Source organism: Mustela putorius, unplaced genomic scaffold (genome assembly GCF_011764305.1).
Source record: "Mustela putorius furo isolate JIRA1106 unplaced genomic scaffold, ASM1176430v1.1 tig00003836_pilon_pilon_pilon, whole genome shotgun sequence".
In the NCBI taxonomy this organism is placed as follows: Eukaryota; Metazoa; Chordata; class Mammalia; order Carnivora; family Mustelidae; genus Mustela; species Mustela putorius.
Genome location: NW_025421989.1, coordinates 36380541 through 36397695, shown reverse-complemented (window position 1 = coordinate 36397695; position 17155 = coordinate 36380541). Strand labels below are relative to the sequence as shown.

Sequence of the window (17155 nt, the reverse complement as noted above, 5' to 3'; positions counted from 1 at the left end):
ATGTTCATTATATTATACTATGTTACTCCCCTAGAAATTATGAAAAAACAATAAGATATATTAAAATGTAAATTACTAATGTGTCTTAGTGGCGGTGACGTGGATGATGATATTAGAGAACAGTTTTGAGATTCCCGTGGATCCTGAGTCTCCCTTAAGAATTTTACTTATCAGGTCACCTGGGTGGGGCAGTGGGTTAAGCACCGATTCTTGGTTTCAGCTCAGGTCCTGGTCTCGGGGTCATGAGATAGAGCCTCACATCAGGTTCTGTGCTCAGTGTGGAGTCTGCTCAAGACTCTTCTCCCTCTCCCTTTGCCCCTCCCTGCCTCAAATTAATAAATAGATCTTTTAAAAAATAATATTATTTATCAAATCTGCATTCAACTCTGATACACAGTTCTAGTTATTCTTGACTGAAATATTTGGTTTTAGTTATTCCTGATTTCCCCCCGAAAAGAGTAGGTAAGCAGTTTTTAGAGACATTCTTAGTAATTTTTTTCTCCCAGAAATGACCAGTGTACAGGGGACTCCTATTTCTCTTTTGCCTATCTCAGTTTCTCCACAATGGGAATCTTTTATTCATCAGAAGCTAATTTAAATGCCAAAGGACAATGAAAATGGCAGCCATATTAGTCATGTTTAAGATCATTTAGAAAATTTGGCTCTCATTATCATGCATATCTTGACTAACATTTATTTTTGGAACCCTTCTCCCTGCAGTGATTGTAGTTCTTGTTCTAAATAATCTGATCTTAATACATAATAGATTTCTGGCACCAGAAAGACAATAGACAAAAAATGTTAGTAAGTTAAATGAAAAAGTTCCAGAAGGCTGTTTGAGCTCAGAATCATGTGCCATGTCTGAGCTACAATTTACCTTCACTGCTTAGGTGCCATCTGGAGATGGAAGAATTCCATGAGAATGTTATCTAGCAAATACTTGTCCGTGTATACTTGTGAATCATTGCTGTGGATGAAATTGATGTTAATTTTGTAAAGACTAAATTTAAGCTGTAGTTTGTATATGAAAAATCCTGCGTAACTACAAAGCGAAGAAATAAGATGATGAATGTCCTTGTAGTAAAGAGTACCCAAAGTGATAATACCATGACTGGGTGTCAAAAGAAAAAAAAAAGACTTATTTTCTTGGTAAAACCACAAGAAAATGTCCTATTCAATGATGTCTTATCGAAAAAGAATTTGAGTAAATAGACCAAGTAATATGTGAATGTCTTATGATTGTCAAATTATATTTAATGTCTTTATCTAAATTAGTGGTGTTTGCTATGAATATTCATTCCAGCAAAAATGAGACCAACTAAAATTGTACTTTCTTTACGGATGACTGAGCTCTTTTCACACCTTTTGTAGCCTTCATCTGTAGACCCTAATGTACATTGACTGTAATAAAACATGAAAAGGGTGTTGCCGTCAGGCTAGTCAATTTGACTTTTGGAAAAATCAGTCACACCAAAGAGAGAAAGGCATGGTCAGGCTGCGAGACAGGTTTTCAGATGGTACCAATACAACATAAACACACAGATAAGCTCAAAGAAGTCATAGGGGAGAAGCATCGCATGAGCACAGCAGTATGGGCTCAGGGAAACCATTGAGGTACAAGAGAGATCACTCTCATCTGGAGGTCCAGGAAGGTCTGGGGGAGCACAGGCAAAGCATCACCAAGTGTTCATGGCACATAGGGGTGGGGACAGGAAATAAACTAGTTTGGTACCAATGTCAGCTCTTTGAAGGGTTGTACGGTAGGAGACTGGGAATTCTGGTTTGAGGGACGAATACATACAGTCCCAAATGCCAAACTGAGGACTTTAGATATTACGGTGTAGATGGTAAAAAGCGACTGCAAGCTTTTGGGAGCCAATACAGTGCAAGCAGCAAGCTTATACAATTCCTTTGGACTCTGTGTGCAGGTGGGTTGTCTTTTCGGGGTACAAGCACTGGAGGCAGAGAGAACTGGTGGAAGCTGTGGCTGTCCAGTCAGGAGGTGACAGGGGCCTGCACCCAGGGAGTAAAGGTATAAGTGGGAAAGAAACACTCAGACTGAGAGATTTTAAGGAAGGAAAACTAATGAGGCTCAGTGAGTGATTCGAGGTATTTGGAATTAGGAAGCCCCCAGGAGAGTCAAACATGTAGAGTGGAAGTGATGTCTTGTAAACTTGTTATTTTGAAATAGCTTTAGACTCACATGGAAGTGGCACCTGGCCTGCTCAGTTGGTAGACCATGCAACACTTGCTCTCGGGGTTGTGGGTTCAAGCCCCATGTTGGGTATAGAGATTACTGACAAATGAAATCTTCAAAAAATAAAAAATAAAATCTTAAAAAATTTAGAGAAAGAAGTGGCAAAAACAGTGTAAAATTCCCATGTACATTTCACCATTCTTACCCCCCCAGTGATGATATCTTATATGACCATAACTAGGAAATTGACATTGGAACACTTAACTCAACTGCAGGCCTTATTTGATTTTCACCAGTTTTTATGTATGTTTATGTGTGCGTGTACGTGTGTGTGTGTGTGTGTTTCTAGGAGATTTTATCATGTGTATGGAAGTGTATAAGCACAGCCATAATCATGATAAACAAGTGCTTTTCCACCCGTCATGCTACTCCTTAATAATCATCCTCCCCCTAACTCTGAACCACCGATCCATTCCCCATGACTATAATTCTTGTCCTTTTGAGAGTCTTATATAAATGGGATTATACAGTATCTGACTGTCTATGAGAAACTCCGGTCCCCAGGTTATTCTCTTTTCCTCTCACACAACTACCACACTCAACAGCACTTCTGACACCAAGTGTGTCTGGGTTATTTCCTCGCATCAAGCAATTCTCTGACACCAGCTGGGTGTCCTTCATTTTAATTCAGTTCTGAAACTGACTGAAATTAATCCAGACCCCACAGGTTAAGGGCTTGGCCCCAAGAGACTGTCCCCCAGTTCAGATGCCAGTCGCAAATAGTAGGTCCCCAGGTTACCCACGACTTCTGTCCGACTTGGCTACAAATTAGAGGTTCCCATAACCCACCCCATCTCAACCTTGGATTTGACCGTTTGCTAGAGCAGCTCACTTAGGGAAACACTTAGGTGTACCAGTTTATTATATGATAAAGAGTATGATAAAGGATACAGATGAAGAGATACATAGAGCAAGGTCTTAGAAGTGTCCTAAGCACAGGAGTTCCTGTTCTTAGGTGGAAGGTGGGGTACACCACACTCTTGGTATGTACATGTGTCCATCAACCCAGAAGCTCTCCAAACCCCATACTTTGGGAAATGTTATGGAGGCTTCATCACGTAAGCACTGATCATTGACTCTATTTCCAGCCCCGTCCCTACTCTAGAGAATGGCAGGGGAGGGTCCTGAACATCCCAACCTTATGATCATGACTTTGTCTTTCTGGGGACCACCCCCCATCCAGGAGCCCACGTGGAATCACCTCATTAAAACAGACACACTGCTGTCACCCAGGAAATGCCAAGTGATTTGGGAACTCTGTCAGGAACTACAGTCAAAGACCAGATACTAGAATAGAAGATGCTCCAGTGCTCTTATCACCTAGGAAATTACAAGAGTTTTTTAGGAGCTCTGTGGCAGGAGCTGGGAAAATGTTAGAACAAAAGATTCTCCTAGCAGCCCTATTAAAAGGGTTTTAGGGCTCAGTGTCAGGAAGCGGGGTCAGAGACCTACATATTTGTTATTACTTCACAGATTAGGTTTTTTTACTCAGCATAATACCCTTGGGATCCATCAAAGGTGTTGTGTAGGTCAGTAGTTCATTCCTTTTTATGACTGAATAGTACTCCACTGTGTGGATGTACAAGGCTTTTTTTTTTTAATTTTTTATTTTTTATAAACATATTTTTATCCCCAGGGGTACAGGTCTGTGAATCGCCAGGTTTACACACTTCACAGCACTCACCAAAGCACATACCCTCCCCAATGTCCATAACCCCACCCCCCTTCTCCCAGCCCCCCTCCCCCCAGCAACCCTCAGTTTGTTTTCTGAGATTAAGAGTCACTTATGGTTTGTCTCCCTCCCAATCCCATCTTGTTTCATTGATTCTTCTCCTACCCACTTAAGCCCCCATGTTGCACCACCACTTCCTCATATAAGGGAGATCATATGATAGTTGTCTTTCTCTGCTTGACTTATTTCACTAAGCATGATACGTTCTAGTTCCATCCATGTTGTCGCAAATGGCAAGATTTCATTTCTTTTGGTGGCTGCATAGTATTCCATTGTGTATATATACCACATCTTCTTGATCCATTCATCTGTTGATGGACATCTAGGTTCTTTCCATAGTTTGGCTATTGTGGACATTGCTGCTATAAACATTTGGGTGCACGTGCCCCTTTGGATCACCACATTTGTATCTTTAGGGTAAATACCCAGTAGTGCAATTGCTGGGTCATAGGGCAGTTCTATTTTCAACATTTTGAGGAACCTCCATGCTGTTTTCCAGAGTGGCTGCACCAGCTTGCATTCCCACCAACAGTGTAGGAGGGTTCCCCTTTCTCCGCATCCTCGCCAGCATCTGTCATTTCCTGACTTGTTGATTTTAGCCATTCTGACTGGTGTGAGGTGATATCTCATTGTGGTTTTGATTTGTATTTCCCTGATGCCTAGCAGCCCTATTAAAAGGGTTTTAGGGCTCAGTGTCAGGAAGCGGGGTCAGAGACCTACATATTTGTTATTACTTCACAGATTAGGGTTTTTTACTCAGCATAATACCCTTGGGATCCATCCAAGGTGTTGTGTAGGTCAGTAGTTCATTCCTTTTTATGACTGAATAGTACTCCACTGTGTGGATTTACAAGGCTTTTTGATCCCTCCATCTTTTGAAGGGCACTTGGGTTGTTTCCAGTGTTTGGCTAATACAAAGAAGGCTGCTATGTACATCTATATACAGATTTTCTTTTCTCCAAAGTAAAAACCAGTGAGTGAGATTGCTGAATCCTATGGTAAGTATATATTCAACTTCATAAAAACGGCCAGATCATTTTCCAGAGTGGCTGTATGATTTTTCTTTCCCACCAGCAGGGTATCTGAGAACCAGTCATTCTGTGTCCTTGTCAGCACTTGGTAATGTCAGCAATATTTTTAACCACTCGTAATTGCTTTTAGGAACATTTTTATAGCACCTGCTTAAAAATCCCATTTGGATGAGTCTAACATCTGTGCCTTCTCTGTGTTGATATCTGTTGGTTGTCTTTTCTCATTTAGTTTGAGATTTTCCTGGTTCTTGGCATGAGCAGTAATTTTAGATAGTATGCTGGACATTTTTAGTATCACTATATTATGGGACTATGATTCTTATTTAAATCTTCTATTTTAGTAGGCAGCTAACCTGATTACATTCAGAACACACATCCTGGCCCACTTTTAGGGCTGTAGTTTCATTTCCAAAGCCTTTGCAGTACCCGTCTGGTCTGCCTCACTTGGGCACAGCTCAGAGCCTCCTCTGAAACCTGGGAGGTATTCCATACCATAGTATCATCTTAAAGCTCTTGCTGTGTTGATCCTGGTTGGTTTTAGACATGGCTTTATTGGAAATGTGGCAAGGACTTCATATAGATTGTAAATATATGTTAAGAGAGGGGAAAAAAAATCCCAACAATATCACCGAAGGATCACCCGTCAAGTCCTGCTTTGTCTGCCTCTTCCCCAGCTATCAGAGCCTTCTATCAGTGATTCAGAAGGGAAAGTAAGTAATTTCTTTGTTATCAAGAACTCTGAAGAATTAAGCTTTGGGGGGCGCCTGGGTGGCTCAGTGGGTTAAGCCGCTGCCTTCGGCTCAGGTCATGATCTCAGGGTCCTGGAATCGAGTCCTCCATCGGGCTCTCTGCTTAGCGGGGAGCCTGCTTCTCTCTCTCTCTCTCTCTCTCTCTCTCTCTCTGCGGGCCTCTCTGCCTATCTGTGATCTCTCTCTGTCAAATAAATAAATAAAATCTTTAAAAAAAAAAAAAGAATTAAGCTTTGGAAAAAGACGTGTTTAGGGAATGCTTTAAAACTCTGCACCAGGGGCACCTGGCTGGCTCAGTCAGTTGAGTGTCTGACTCTTGATTTTGGCTCAGGTCATGATCTCAGGTGTGAGATCGAGCCCCACATAGGGCTCTGTGCTCAGCAGGAAGCCTGCTTAAAATTCTCTCTTCCCCTTTCCCTCTCCTCCTCTCTCTTCTTCTGCCCCTCTACCCACTCATATGCACATGCACTCTCTCTCTTTCTCTCTCTCAAATAAATAAATCTCATTCTTAAAAAATATGCACCAGTGCCCATGTCTTACTCAGGGAACCAGGCATGCCACATATCTGTGAAGTCACTTTCTCTAGGCCCTGTCTTTCTCTCACATTCGGCATTAGCTAGAAGACCAATGTCTGTTGTACTGTCTGTAGAGACTACGAAGGGTCTGAAGACCCTTTAATTTTTTTTAATATCAGAGGGAATTTTTTCTGTTACATATAACTAAAATGTTAAGCAGTTTCAGTTTAAGCAAAATGCAGTCCAACTTTCACCTCAATACAGCAATAGTAATAAAGACTCCCTACCAGCATTGTCCATGAAGAACTTTCTGTCACGAGGGCAGTAATATATATCTGAACTGTCCAGCATGGTAGCAACTAGCCATATGCTTGAAACGTGTCTAGTGTAACTGAAGAACTGAATTTTTAATTATATTAATTTTTTTCAGATTTATTTATTTGAGAGAGCGAGATGGTACACATGCAGGTACGGGGAGGGGCAGAGGGAGAGAATCTCAAGCAGACTCCCCACTAAACACGGAGCCTGTCTCAGGACTCGAACTCATGACCTGAGCTGAAACCAAGAGTCAAACACTTAACCAACTGAGCCACCCAGGCATCCCTTAATTACATTTAATTTTAATGAATTTAAATTTGGATAGTTTTACCTAGTGGCCACTATATTAGAGAAGACTTAGGACTCTTCATTCAAAAACATGCTGTTACTTGGTTCACCCTTTTTTGGAAACAGTAAATAAAGACAATTAGAAATGGATCACAGGTTTGGTCTCCTGTAATTTTTTTTTTTAATTTTCAGCATAATAGTATTCATTATTTTTGCACCACACCCAGTGCTCCATGCAATCCGTGCCTTCTCTAATACCCACCACCTGGTCCCCCCAACCTCCCCGCCCACCGCTGCTTCAAACCCCTCAGATTGTTTTTCAGAGTCCGTAGTCTCTCATGGTTCACCTCCCCTTCCAATTTCCCCCAACTCCCTTCTCCTCTCCATCTCCCCTTGTCCTCCATGCTATTAATTATGCTCCACAAATAAGTGAAACCATATGATAATTGACTCTCTCTGCTTGACTTATTTCACTCAGCATAATCTCTTCCAGTCCCGTCCATGTTGCTACAAAAGTTGAGTATTCATCCTTTCTGATGGAGGCATAATACTCCATAGTGTATATGGACCACATCTTCCTCACTATATTTTATTTTTACATTTTTCTTACGTGATAGGAACATATTATCATTTAGAAAACAACCAAACTTATTTAATAAGCTGTTTGTTGATACAGGCATACATACTTACAGCACTCCTTAATTACTTTACATCAGAGGTTTATACATGTTGACTAGCAAAAACGATTATTTTTTTAAAGATTTTATTTATTTATTTGACAGACAGAGATCACAAGCAGGCAGACAGGCAGGCAGAGAGAGGGAGAGGAGGAAGCAGGCTCCCTGCAGAGCAGAGAGCCTGATGCGGGACTCGATCCCAGGACCCTGAGATCATGACCTGAGCTGAAGGCAGCAGCTTAACCCACTGAGCCACCCAGGCGCCCACAAAAACGATTATTAAAACCCATCATGTACCTATACAGCATCTCCTTTAATCTTCATAAAAATCCTGTAAGATTAGTTTTCAAAAAGAAACAGTTAAGAGAATATAAGGTCATACAGCCAGTACCTAAATGACCCAGAATTTGAACAAAAGTCATTCTGACTCCAAACTCACTGTCTTTCTGCTATATTATACAGCTCCTTTTCGTTTGGGTTCTTTGGCTTGTGTTGAAGACTTTCCTGGGTTTGCTTCCCCACACACCCCCCATTCTATCAAAATGCAAAAACAAGTTTTACTCAGAAAGTAAAACAAAGCCCATTTTGATGTTTGTTTTTCCATATATGTTGGTTAAATATCACCAGGCATAACACACCGTAAAATTTTGTTTATAATTTTTTTAATTGAAGTTTAGCTGCCATATGTTATATTAGTTTCAGATGTTCAAAATAGTGGTTCTACAATTGTGTACCTCATGCACTGCTTGCTACAATAATACCAGTCACTGAACAGAGGAATTATAATATTATCGACTATATTCCATATGCTGTACTTTTCATCCCTAAGATGTACTTATTCTATAACTGGAAGTTTGTTCTTCTTAATCTCCTTCACCTATTCTCACCTATTCCCCCACCACCACCATCATCCATTCTGGCAACTACCAGTTCGTTCTCTGTATTTATGAAACTGTTTATGGTTTTGTTTGGTCGTTTGTTTTGTCTTTCATTATTTTTTTAAGTAGACTCCATGTCCAGTGTGGGCTTGAACTCATGACCCTGAGGTTGAGAGACAGGTTCTACCGACTAAGCCAGCCAAGCACCCCTATTTTGTCTTTCTGATTCCACATTTAAGTGAAATCGTAGGGTATTTGCCTTTCTCTGTCTGAATTAATTTAGCATAATATCCTGTAGGTCCATCTGTGTTGTTGCGAATGGCAAGATTTCATTCTTTTTTATGGCTTAGTAATAGTCCATTGTGTGTTTTGTACATGTGTGTGTATCACATCTTCCACAAACAGTAACAGCAATCCATTAAAAGATTGCCTTGCTTGTTATAGAATGCTAATTTTATGCTTGTCTCTGCTAGTTAATTATTTGATAAATTCTTACGTCTTCTGTATTGGTGAACCTGTTCTGGCTTAGTGCAGGAAAAGGAGATTAAGTCCCTAAAGACAATAAAATCATTTCCAAGATGTTTAGCATATAGAATCTGGCAGATGTGCAAATTATAGTCATTTTGACATCAAGCATTGTATGTGCACTCAAGAAAAATACAACTTTGCTCTCCAGTAGAACTCTTGTTACATTTAGTCATTAATGTAGAAAATAAATTTTAAAGTGTTTGTATTCATTCCTTAGGAATGCCAATGATAATAAGGTAAAATTTTGACAAGACTGACTATAAAATTCTACATTTAAATTCAAAAATAAATTTCATAAGTACATAATACCAAAATATTGATTTTAGAAGTGGCTCACATGCACACATGAATTTAGGTACAAAATAATAATGTGGGTTGCCTGGGTAGTTCAGTTGGTAAAGTGTCTGCCTTTAGCTCAGGTCATGATCCCAGGGTCCTGGGATCAAATCCCACATCAGGTTCCCTGCTCACTGGGGAGCCTGCTTCTCCCTCTTCTTATGCACTCTCTCTCTCTTTCTCTCTGACAAATAAATAAAATCTTTTAAAAAATAAAAAATAGGGGCACCTGTGTGGCTCAGTGGGTTAAGGCCTCTGCCTTTGGCTCAGGTCATGATCCCAGATCCTGGGATCAAGCCCCACATCAGGCTCTCGGCTCAGCTGGGAGCCTGCTTCCTCCTCTCTCTCTGTCTGCCTCTCTGCCTACTTGTGATCTCTGTGTGTCAAATAAATAAACAAAATCTTAAAAAAATAATAATAATGTGATCTTGAATTTAATTTCCAAATGTTATATAGTATTCAGATTAAGAAAATTAAGAGGCCCACTTCATACTAATTAATCTTCATCAGGTATAATGCATCTCTTTTTTTTTTAATTAATTTATTTTTTTCAGCATAACAGTATTCATTGTTTTTGCACCACACCCAGTGCTCCATGCCATCCGTGCCCTCTCTAATACCCACCAGCTGGTTCCCCCAACCTCCCACCCCCACCCCTTCAAACCCCTCAGATTGTTTTTCAGAGTCCATAGTCTCTCATGGTTCACTCCCCTTCCAATTTCCTCCAACTCCCTTCTCCTCTCCATCTCCCCATGTCCTCCATGCTATTTGTTATGCTCCACAAATAAGTGAAACCATATGATAATTGACTCTCTCTGAATGCATCTCCTTTTTTCCCAGATGCATAATAAGATATAATATCCTCCTACCTTGTAAAGAATAAGTAACATAAACATGTAAAGCACTAGAACAATGCCTGGCATGTAATAAGCCCCTCAATACATGCTAACTATTGTGATGATAGTTACATCCATTTGAGCCATGACTTTTGAGATAATTAATGTGTAGTATTATCTCTACTATCTTATATAGTTGTTTTAAAGAATAAATGAGGGGGGCCCCCTGCATGGCTCAGTCACATAAGCATCCGACTCTTGATTTCAGCTCAGGTCATGATCTCAGGGTCTTGAAATCAAATCAAGCCCTGAATCAGGCTCTGTACTCAGCATGCTGAGTCTGCTGGAGATTTTCTCTCTTCCTCTGCCCCTCTTCCTGCTCTTGCACACAGGCTCTCTCTAAAATAAATAAATATTTCTAATTAAAAAAGAAAAAAAGAATATGTGGTGCCTGGGTGGCTCAGTCATTAAGCATCTGCCTTCGGCCCAGGTAATGATCCCCAGGTCCTGGGATCGAACCCCACATCAGGCTCCCTGCTTTTTCCTCTCCTCTCCCTCTACTGTGTTCCCTCTCTTGCTGTGTCTCTGTCAGATAAATAAATAAAATCTTTTTTTAAAAAAAAGAATAAATGGGATAATGCCAGTGAAAGCCCCAAATTCAGTGGCTGGAACAGAGTTAAATACTAACTTAATACCTTCTAAATGTTTATGACCCTCCAAAACTTCATTTCCAGCCCACATTTCTCTCCTGCACTCCAGGCTCGTATGTCCAAGTACCTACTTGAATCTCCATTTGAACTTTACATATTTCAAGCATAATACAGTCAAAACTGTAGTCCTGCTCTCTTCCCCATCTCCATTGGTGTCAGACTCCTAGTTGCTCACACTGAAAAACTTGGTGTAGTCTTTGACTCCTCTCTCTCACACCCCACAACCAATCTGTCAGAAAATCCTGTTCTTTCCACCTACAAAATATATTCAGAATTAAGAACTTCTGTTCTTGGAAAGACACTGTAAAGAAATGAAAAGATAAGCTAAAAATGGGAGTAAATATTTGCAAATTAGCTATCTGATAAAGGAGTTACATATTTAGGTTATGTAAAGAATCCCTTCTTTTGAACTGTCATTGACACACAATATTATATCCATTTCATGTGTACAACATAGTAATTGAAAGTTTATATACATTATGAAATAATCACCATGCTAAAACCTAGCTACTATCTGTCACCTTACAGAGTTGTAACAATATTATTAACTGTATTTCCTTTGCTGTACATTACATCTCTGTGTCTTATTTATTTTATAACTGAGAATTTGTACCTTTTAATCCCTTTCCCTATTTGGGAAGAATTCTTATAAGTCAGTAATAAGAAAACACCCACCCCAGTTCAGAACAGGGAAGTATTTGGAACAGACACTTCTTCAACAAGTAAGATATATGGATGGCAAATAAGCATAAGCAAAGTTGCTCAATATCATGAGTCATCAGGGAAATACAAAGTGATGCCACAATGAGATCTCTATATGCACATGTATCAGAATGAGTAAAATCAAAAAACTAACCATACCAAGTGCTGGTGAGAATATAGAACAACCGGAAGTGATACATTGCTATGGAAATGTAAAATGGTACAACCACTTTGGAAAACAGGTTGGCAATTTCTTAAAAGTTAAACATACTCCTGTAATACAACCCAGCCATTCTACTCCTAAGTACTTACCTAAGAAAAATGAAATACATGTCCATACAAAGACTTGTACATTAATATTCATAGCAGCTTTCTATGTAATAGCCAAAATTTGGAAACAACCCACAGTCGATAAGCAGATGAACGAATAAACAAATTATGGCATATCCTTGCAGTGGTATGCCACTCGGCAATAAAAAAGGACTGAACTATTGATACTCGCAACTTCATGGATGAAGTTCAGAACCTTTATGTGGACTGACACAAGTTGGAAAATGAGTACCTATCTCCTTTTCACTTTTTAAAATTTTTCCACCTGGTTTCATCTATCATCATCTCCCCTCACAGATTACTGCAATAATCTTCTAACTGGTATCCTTGCCCCCCCCCACTTTTATTTTCTTAAACCCATGCCCCCTTCTAATCTGTTTTCAAAACAATAACCAATTGTTTCTTTAAAATTGTCAGATCATGTCACTTCAGCTCAAAACCCTCCAGTGGCTCCCTCTTCCACGCAGAGTAAAAGGCTGTTTATGGCCTATCCCCAGCCTGTCATCTCTCTGATCTGATCTATTTACTCTACACATCTGGGTCTCCCTACTAGTTCTTGGAAATTCTAGGTGCACTCCCTCCTTTGGGCCTTTGGATTGGTGGTTCTCCCTGCCTAGACCACTTCCTCACCACTTTTGGGTGTCCTCACAGTAATTGGGCCTACTCTGACCACCCTGTTTTTTTTTTTTTAAGTTTTTATTTATTTATTTGACAGAGAGAAATCACAAGTAGATGGAGAGGCAGGCAGAGAGAGAGAGAGAGGGAAGCAGGCTCCCTGCTGAGCAGAGAGCCCTATGCGGGCCTCGATCCCAGGACCCTGAGATCATGACCTGAGCCACAGGCAGCGGCTTAACCCACTGAGCCACCCAGGCGCCCTGACCACCATGTTTTAAACTTCAGTATACCCAACCCCCCTCACTCTGCTTTCCTTTTTGCTTTATTCCATACTGTTTTTATCATACTCCATAATTTACCTTTTTGTATTTCCTTCTCTTATTTGAATATGAGCTATACGAGGGCCTGAATCTTTATTGGTTTTGTTTATTCCTGTATGCCAAATGCATAGAATGATGCCTAGCATATAATAGTCTCTCAAGAAATATTTCTGAAATGAATACTTACCTAAATCTTTGATGCACTGACAAATTAGAGTTGAACTGAAGGAGATGTTAAGAAGGATGACAAGAGGTTTAAAATATACAGGAGGAATAGTTGAGGCAACTGGAGACATCCCAGAGAATAGATTTAGGAGAAGCGTGATCCCCCTCTTAGCTACTGAAGTGTTATTGTATGGAAGAGGTATGATGTTTGCTCCGTGATGTTACAGAGGACAGAGCTAATCCAAACAAGCCAGGTGTGGGCCCAGGCTAAGTAAGAACATTTTTACTTTCTTAAAATTATAGTAAGTTACCATAAAATAATGATCACCTACTGGACAAGGTCAAACAGAATAATCCTCCCATCAGGGATTGAAGAGGATCCCACATGGGGAAATGGTTGAATTAGATGGCCTTGAAAATTTGTTCTAGTTCAAAGATACTGGGATTTTTCTTCCCTTTTTTTTTAAGATTTTTATTTATTTATTTGACAGAGATCACAAGTAGGCAGAGAGGCAGGCAGAGAGGGAGGAAGGGAAGCAGGCTCCCTGCTGAGCAGAGAGCCCGATGCGGGACTTGATCCCAGGATCCTGGGATCATGACCTGAGCCGAAGGCAGAGGCTTTAACCCTCTGAGCCACCCAGGTGCCCCTGGGATTTTTCTTTTTTTAAATCCAGTTATTCCAGATGACTCCAAATGCTCAGTCATTTGTGGAATTAGTTTTTCACATGCTCATATTACCTAACAAGATCATATCAAAGGTAGCTTCATACTTTTCAGAATTATGGTTGGTTTTCTTAGCCATATAGCCATATACCTGAAAATTATATAACTCATTATTTTAGCCTTTTCTTATGTTGAAAAAAAATTTTTTAAAGGATTATTTTACTATCACTTTTTACCTTCGTAGCTTTCATTTGATAATGTTTACCAGTATCATGGAATAAAATCTCCAGTATTCTAGAATTCAGTCTAAGTTTCATATTTAAGAAATTTGGGCTTTATTGTTTGTTTTTTATTAAGTTTCTTCACTTTTTTAAATGGCTCCATATGTTCATTATCTTTCTTCTTTTATAGGAACGGGATCGTTATGCCTACAAGATTCATCTTCCAGAAACAGTAGAGCAACTGAGGAAATTCAATGCAAGGAGGAAACTAAAGGTAATTAAAGAAATCAACAAAAACCTTTCTTACAGCTAAATTCTCACTTCTGAAACTTACTTCAATAAGATTTTGGGTTTTAAATCATTTAAGGTAATATCTAAGTGTGAATCTAAACAAAATGTTATAATAAATGGAAAATTAATCACATTTTGATTTGTATTATCCTGAAAATTCATAGCAGAGATATAATTTTTTAAATTTTTTTTAAATTTTTTATTTACTTACTGATCTGAGAGAGAGAGAGAGAGAGCAAGAAAGAGCTCAAGTGTCGAGGGTCAGTGGGAGGCGGGTAGGGAGAAGCAAGCTTCCTGCTGAGCAGGGATCCCAGTGTGGGACTCGATCTCAGGACCCCAGGATCATGACCCAAGTCAAAGGCAGATGCTTAACAGACTGAGCCACCCAGGCATCCCCATTTTCTCAAATATTTTGACAAAATGTCAGTTCAGCTCAATGAAAACGGTACTGGGTTAGAATTGGATAACCATCACAAAGCAGACCACTACCTTGGTCTACTAGAAAATATTTCCAAATTACTTTACTCACCTTTTCTTTATTCTTCCTAGGTGCCTTTCTCTTTTTACCACTCTATCTATGTCACCAAAAATATATATAATTATCCCATGTGGAAAGCCCATTTGATTTTTAAACGTTTTGTAAAAGACCAAACAAAAATAATGGAGTCTTTTAGCGCTATTCAAAAAAATTTTTTATCTATTTATCTATCTATCTATTTATTTATTTATTTGAGAGAAGGGGGGAGCAGGGGTAAAGGGAGAGGGAATCTCAAGCAGACTCTATGCTGAGCTCAGAGCCCAACACAGGGCTCAGTCCCACAACCCTGATATCATGACCTGAGCCAAAACCATGAGTTGGACGCTTAATCAACTGAACAACCCAGGCTCCCCAGCACTATTCAAAAATGTTATGTAACAACATCATCCTCCTTCTCAGCTCTCTCCAACAGAGGAAACTCTATTATAATGTGGTCTTGAATTTAACTTACATTTGACTTATTTTTTATTACTCTAAAAACATAATTTTTTTTCTAATTTAAATTTTTTATTTTTTATAAACATATATTTTTATCCCCAGGGGTACAGGTCTGTGAATCACCAGGTTTACACACTTCACAGCACTCACCAAACCACATACCCTCCCCAATGTCCATAATCCCACCCCCTTCTCCCAAACCCCCTCCCCCCAGCAACCCTCAGTTTGTTTTCTGAGATTAAGAGTCACTTATGGTTTGTCTCCCTCCCAATCCCATCTTGTTTCATTGATTCTTCTCCTACCCACTTAAGCCCCCATGTTGCATCACCACTTCCTCATATCAGGGAGATCATATGATAGTTGTCTTTCTCTGCTTGACTTATTTCGCTAAGCATGATACGCTCTAGTTCCATCCATGTTGTCGCAAATGGCAAGATTTCATTTCTTTTGATGGCTGCATAGTATTCCATTGTGTATATATACCACATCTTCTTGATCCATTCATCTGTTGATGGACATCTAGGTTCTTTCCATAGTTTGGCTATTGTGGACATTGCTGCTATAAACATTCGGGTGCACGTGCCCCTTTGGATCACTACGTTTGTATCTTTAGGGTAAATACCCAATAGTGCAATTGCTGGGTCATAGAGCAGTTCTATTTTCAACATTTTGAGGAACCTCCATGCTGTTTTCACAGAGTGGCTGCACCAGCTTGCATTCCCACCAACAGTGTAGAAGGGTTCCCCTTTCTCCGCATCCTCGCCAGCATCTGTCATTTCCTGACTTGTTGATTTTAGCCATTCTGACTGGTGTGAGGTGATATCGCATTGTGGTTTTGATTTGTATTTCCCTGATGCCGAGTGATATGGAGCACTTTTTCATGTGTCTGTTGGCCATCTGGATGTCTTCTTTGCAGAAATGTCTGTTCATGTCCTCTGCCCATTTCTTGATTGGATTATTTGTTCTTTGGGTGTTGAGTTTGCTAAATTCTTTATAGATTCTGGACACTAGTCCTTTATCTGATATGTCGTTTGCAAATATCTTCTCCCATTCTGTCAGTTGTCTTTTGATTTTGTTAACTGTTTCCTTTGCTGTGCAAAAGCTTTTGATCTTGATGAAATGCCAATAGTTCATTTTTTCCCTTGCTTCCCTTGCCTTTGGCGTTGTTCCTAGGAAGATGTTGCTGCGGCAGAGGTCGAAGAGGTTGCTGCCTGTGTTCTCCTCAAGGATTTTGATGGATTCCTTTCGCACATTGAGGTCCTTCATCCATTTTTGAGTCTATTTTTGTGTGTGCTGTAAGGAAATGGTCCCATTTCATTTTTCTGCATGTGGCTGTCCAATTATCCCAGCACCATTTATTGAAGAGGCTGTCTTTTTTCCATTGGACATTCTTTCCTGCTTTGTCAAAGATTAGTTGACCATAGAGTTGAGGGTCTATTTCTGGGCTCTCTATTCTGTTCCATTGATCTATGTGTCTGTTTTTGTGCCAGTACCATGCTGTCTTGATGATGACAGCTTTGTAATAGAGCTTGAAGTCCGGAATTGTGATGCCACCAACATTGGCTTTCTTTTTCAATATCCCTTTGGCTATTCGAGGTCTTTTCTGGTTCCATATAAATTTTAGAATTATTTGTTCCATTTCTTTGAAAAAGATGGATGGTACTTTGATAGGAATTGCATTAAATGTGTAGATTGCTTTAGGTAGCATAGACATTTTCACAATATTTATTCTTCCAATCCAGGAGCATGGAACATTTTTCCATTTCTTTGTGTCTTCCTCAATTTCTTTCATGAGTACTTTATAGTTTTCTGAGTATAGATTCTGTGTCTCTTTGGTTAGGTTTATTCCTAGGTATCTTATGGTTTTGGATGCAATTGTAAATGGGATTGACTCCTTAATTTCTCTTTCTTCTGTCTTGCTGTTGGTGTAGAGAAATGCAACTGATTTCTGTGCATTGATTTTATATCCTGACACTTTACTGAATTCCTGTATAAGTTCTAGCAGTTTTGGAGTGGA

General features: G+C 39.6%; 1 protein-coding gene across 13 annotated transcripts in view; it reads left to right on the top strand.

The window, feature by feature from the left end:
- CASK (calcium/calmodulin dependent serine protein kinase) overlaps positions 1-17155 on the top strand; it is a 362863-nt gene that overhangs the window by 241246 nt on the left and 104462 nt on the right. For all 13 annotated transcript variants that reach the window (XM_013057510.2, XM_004754920.2, XM_045089473.1 and 10 more), the window contains exon 9: positions 14062-14145. In XM_013057510.2, the coding sequence (XP_012912964.1) occupies positions 14062-14145 (84 nt within the window). The remainder of the gene's footprint in view (positions 1-14061; positions 14146-17155) is intronic.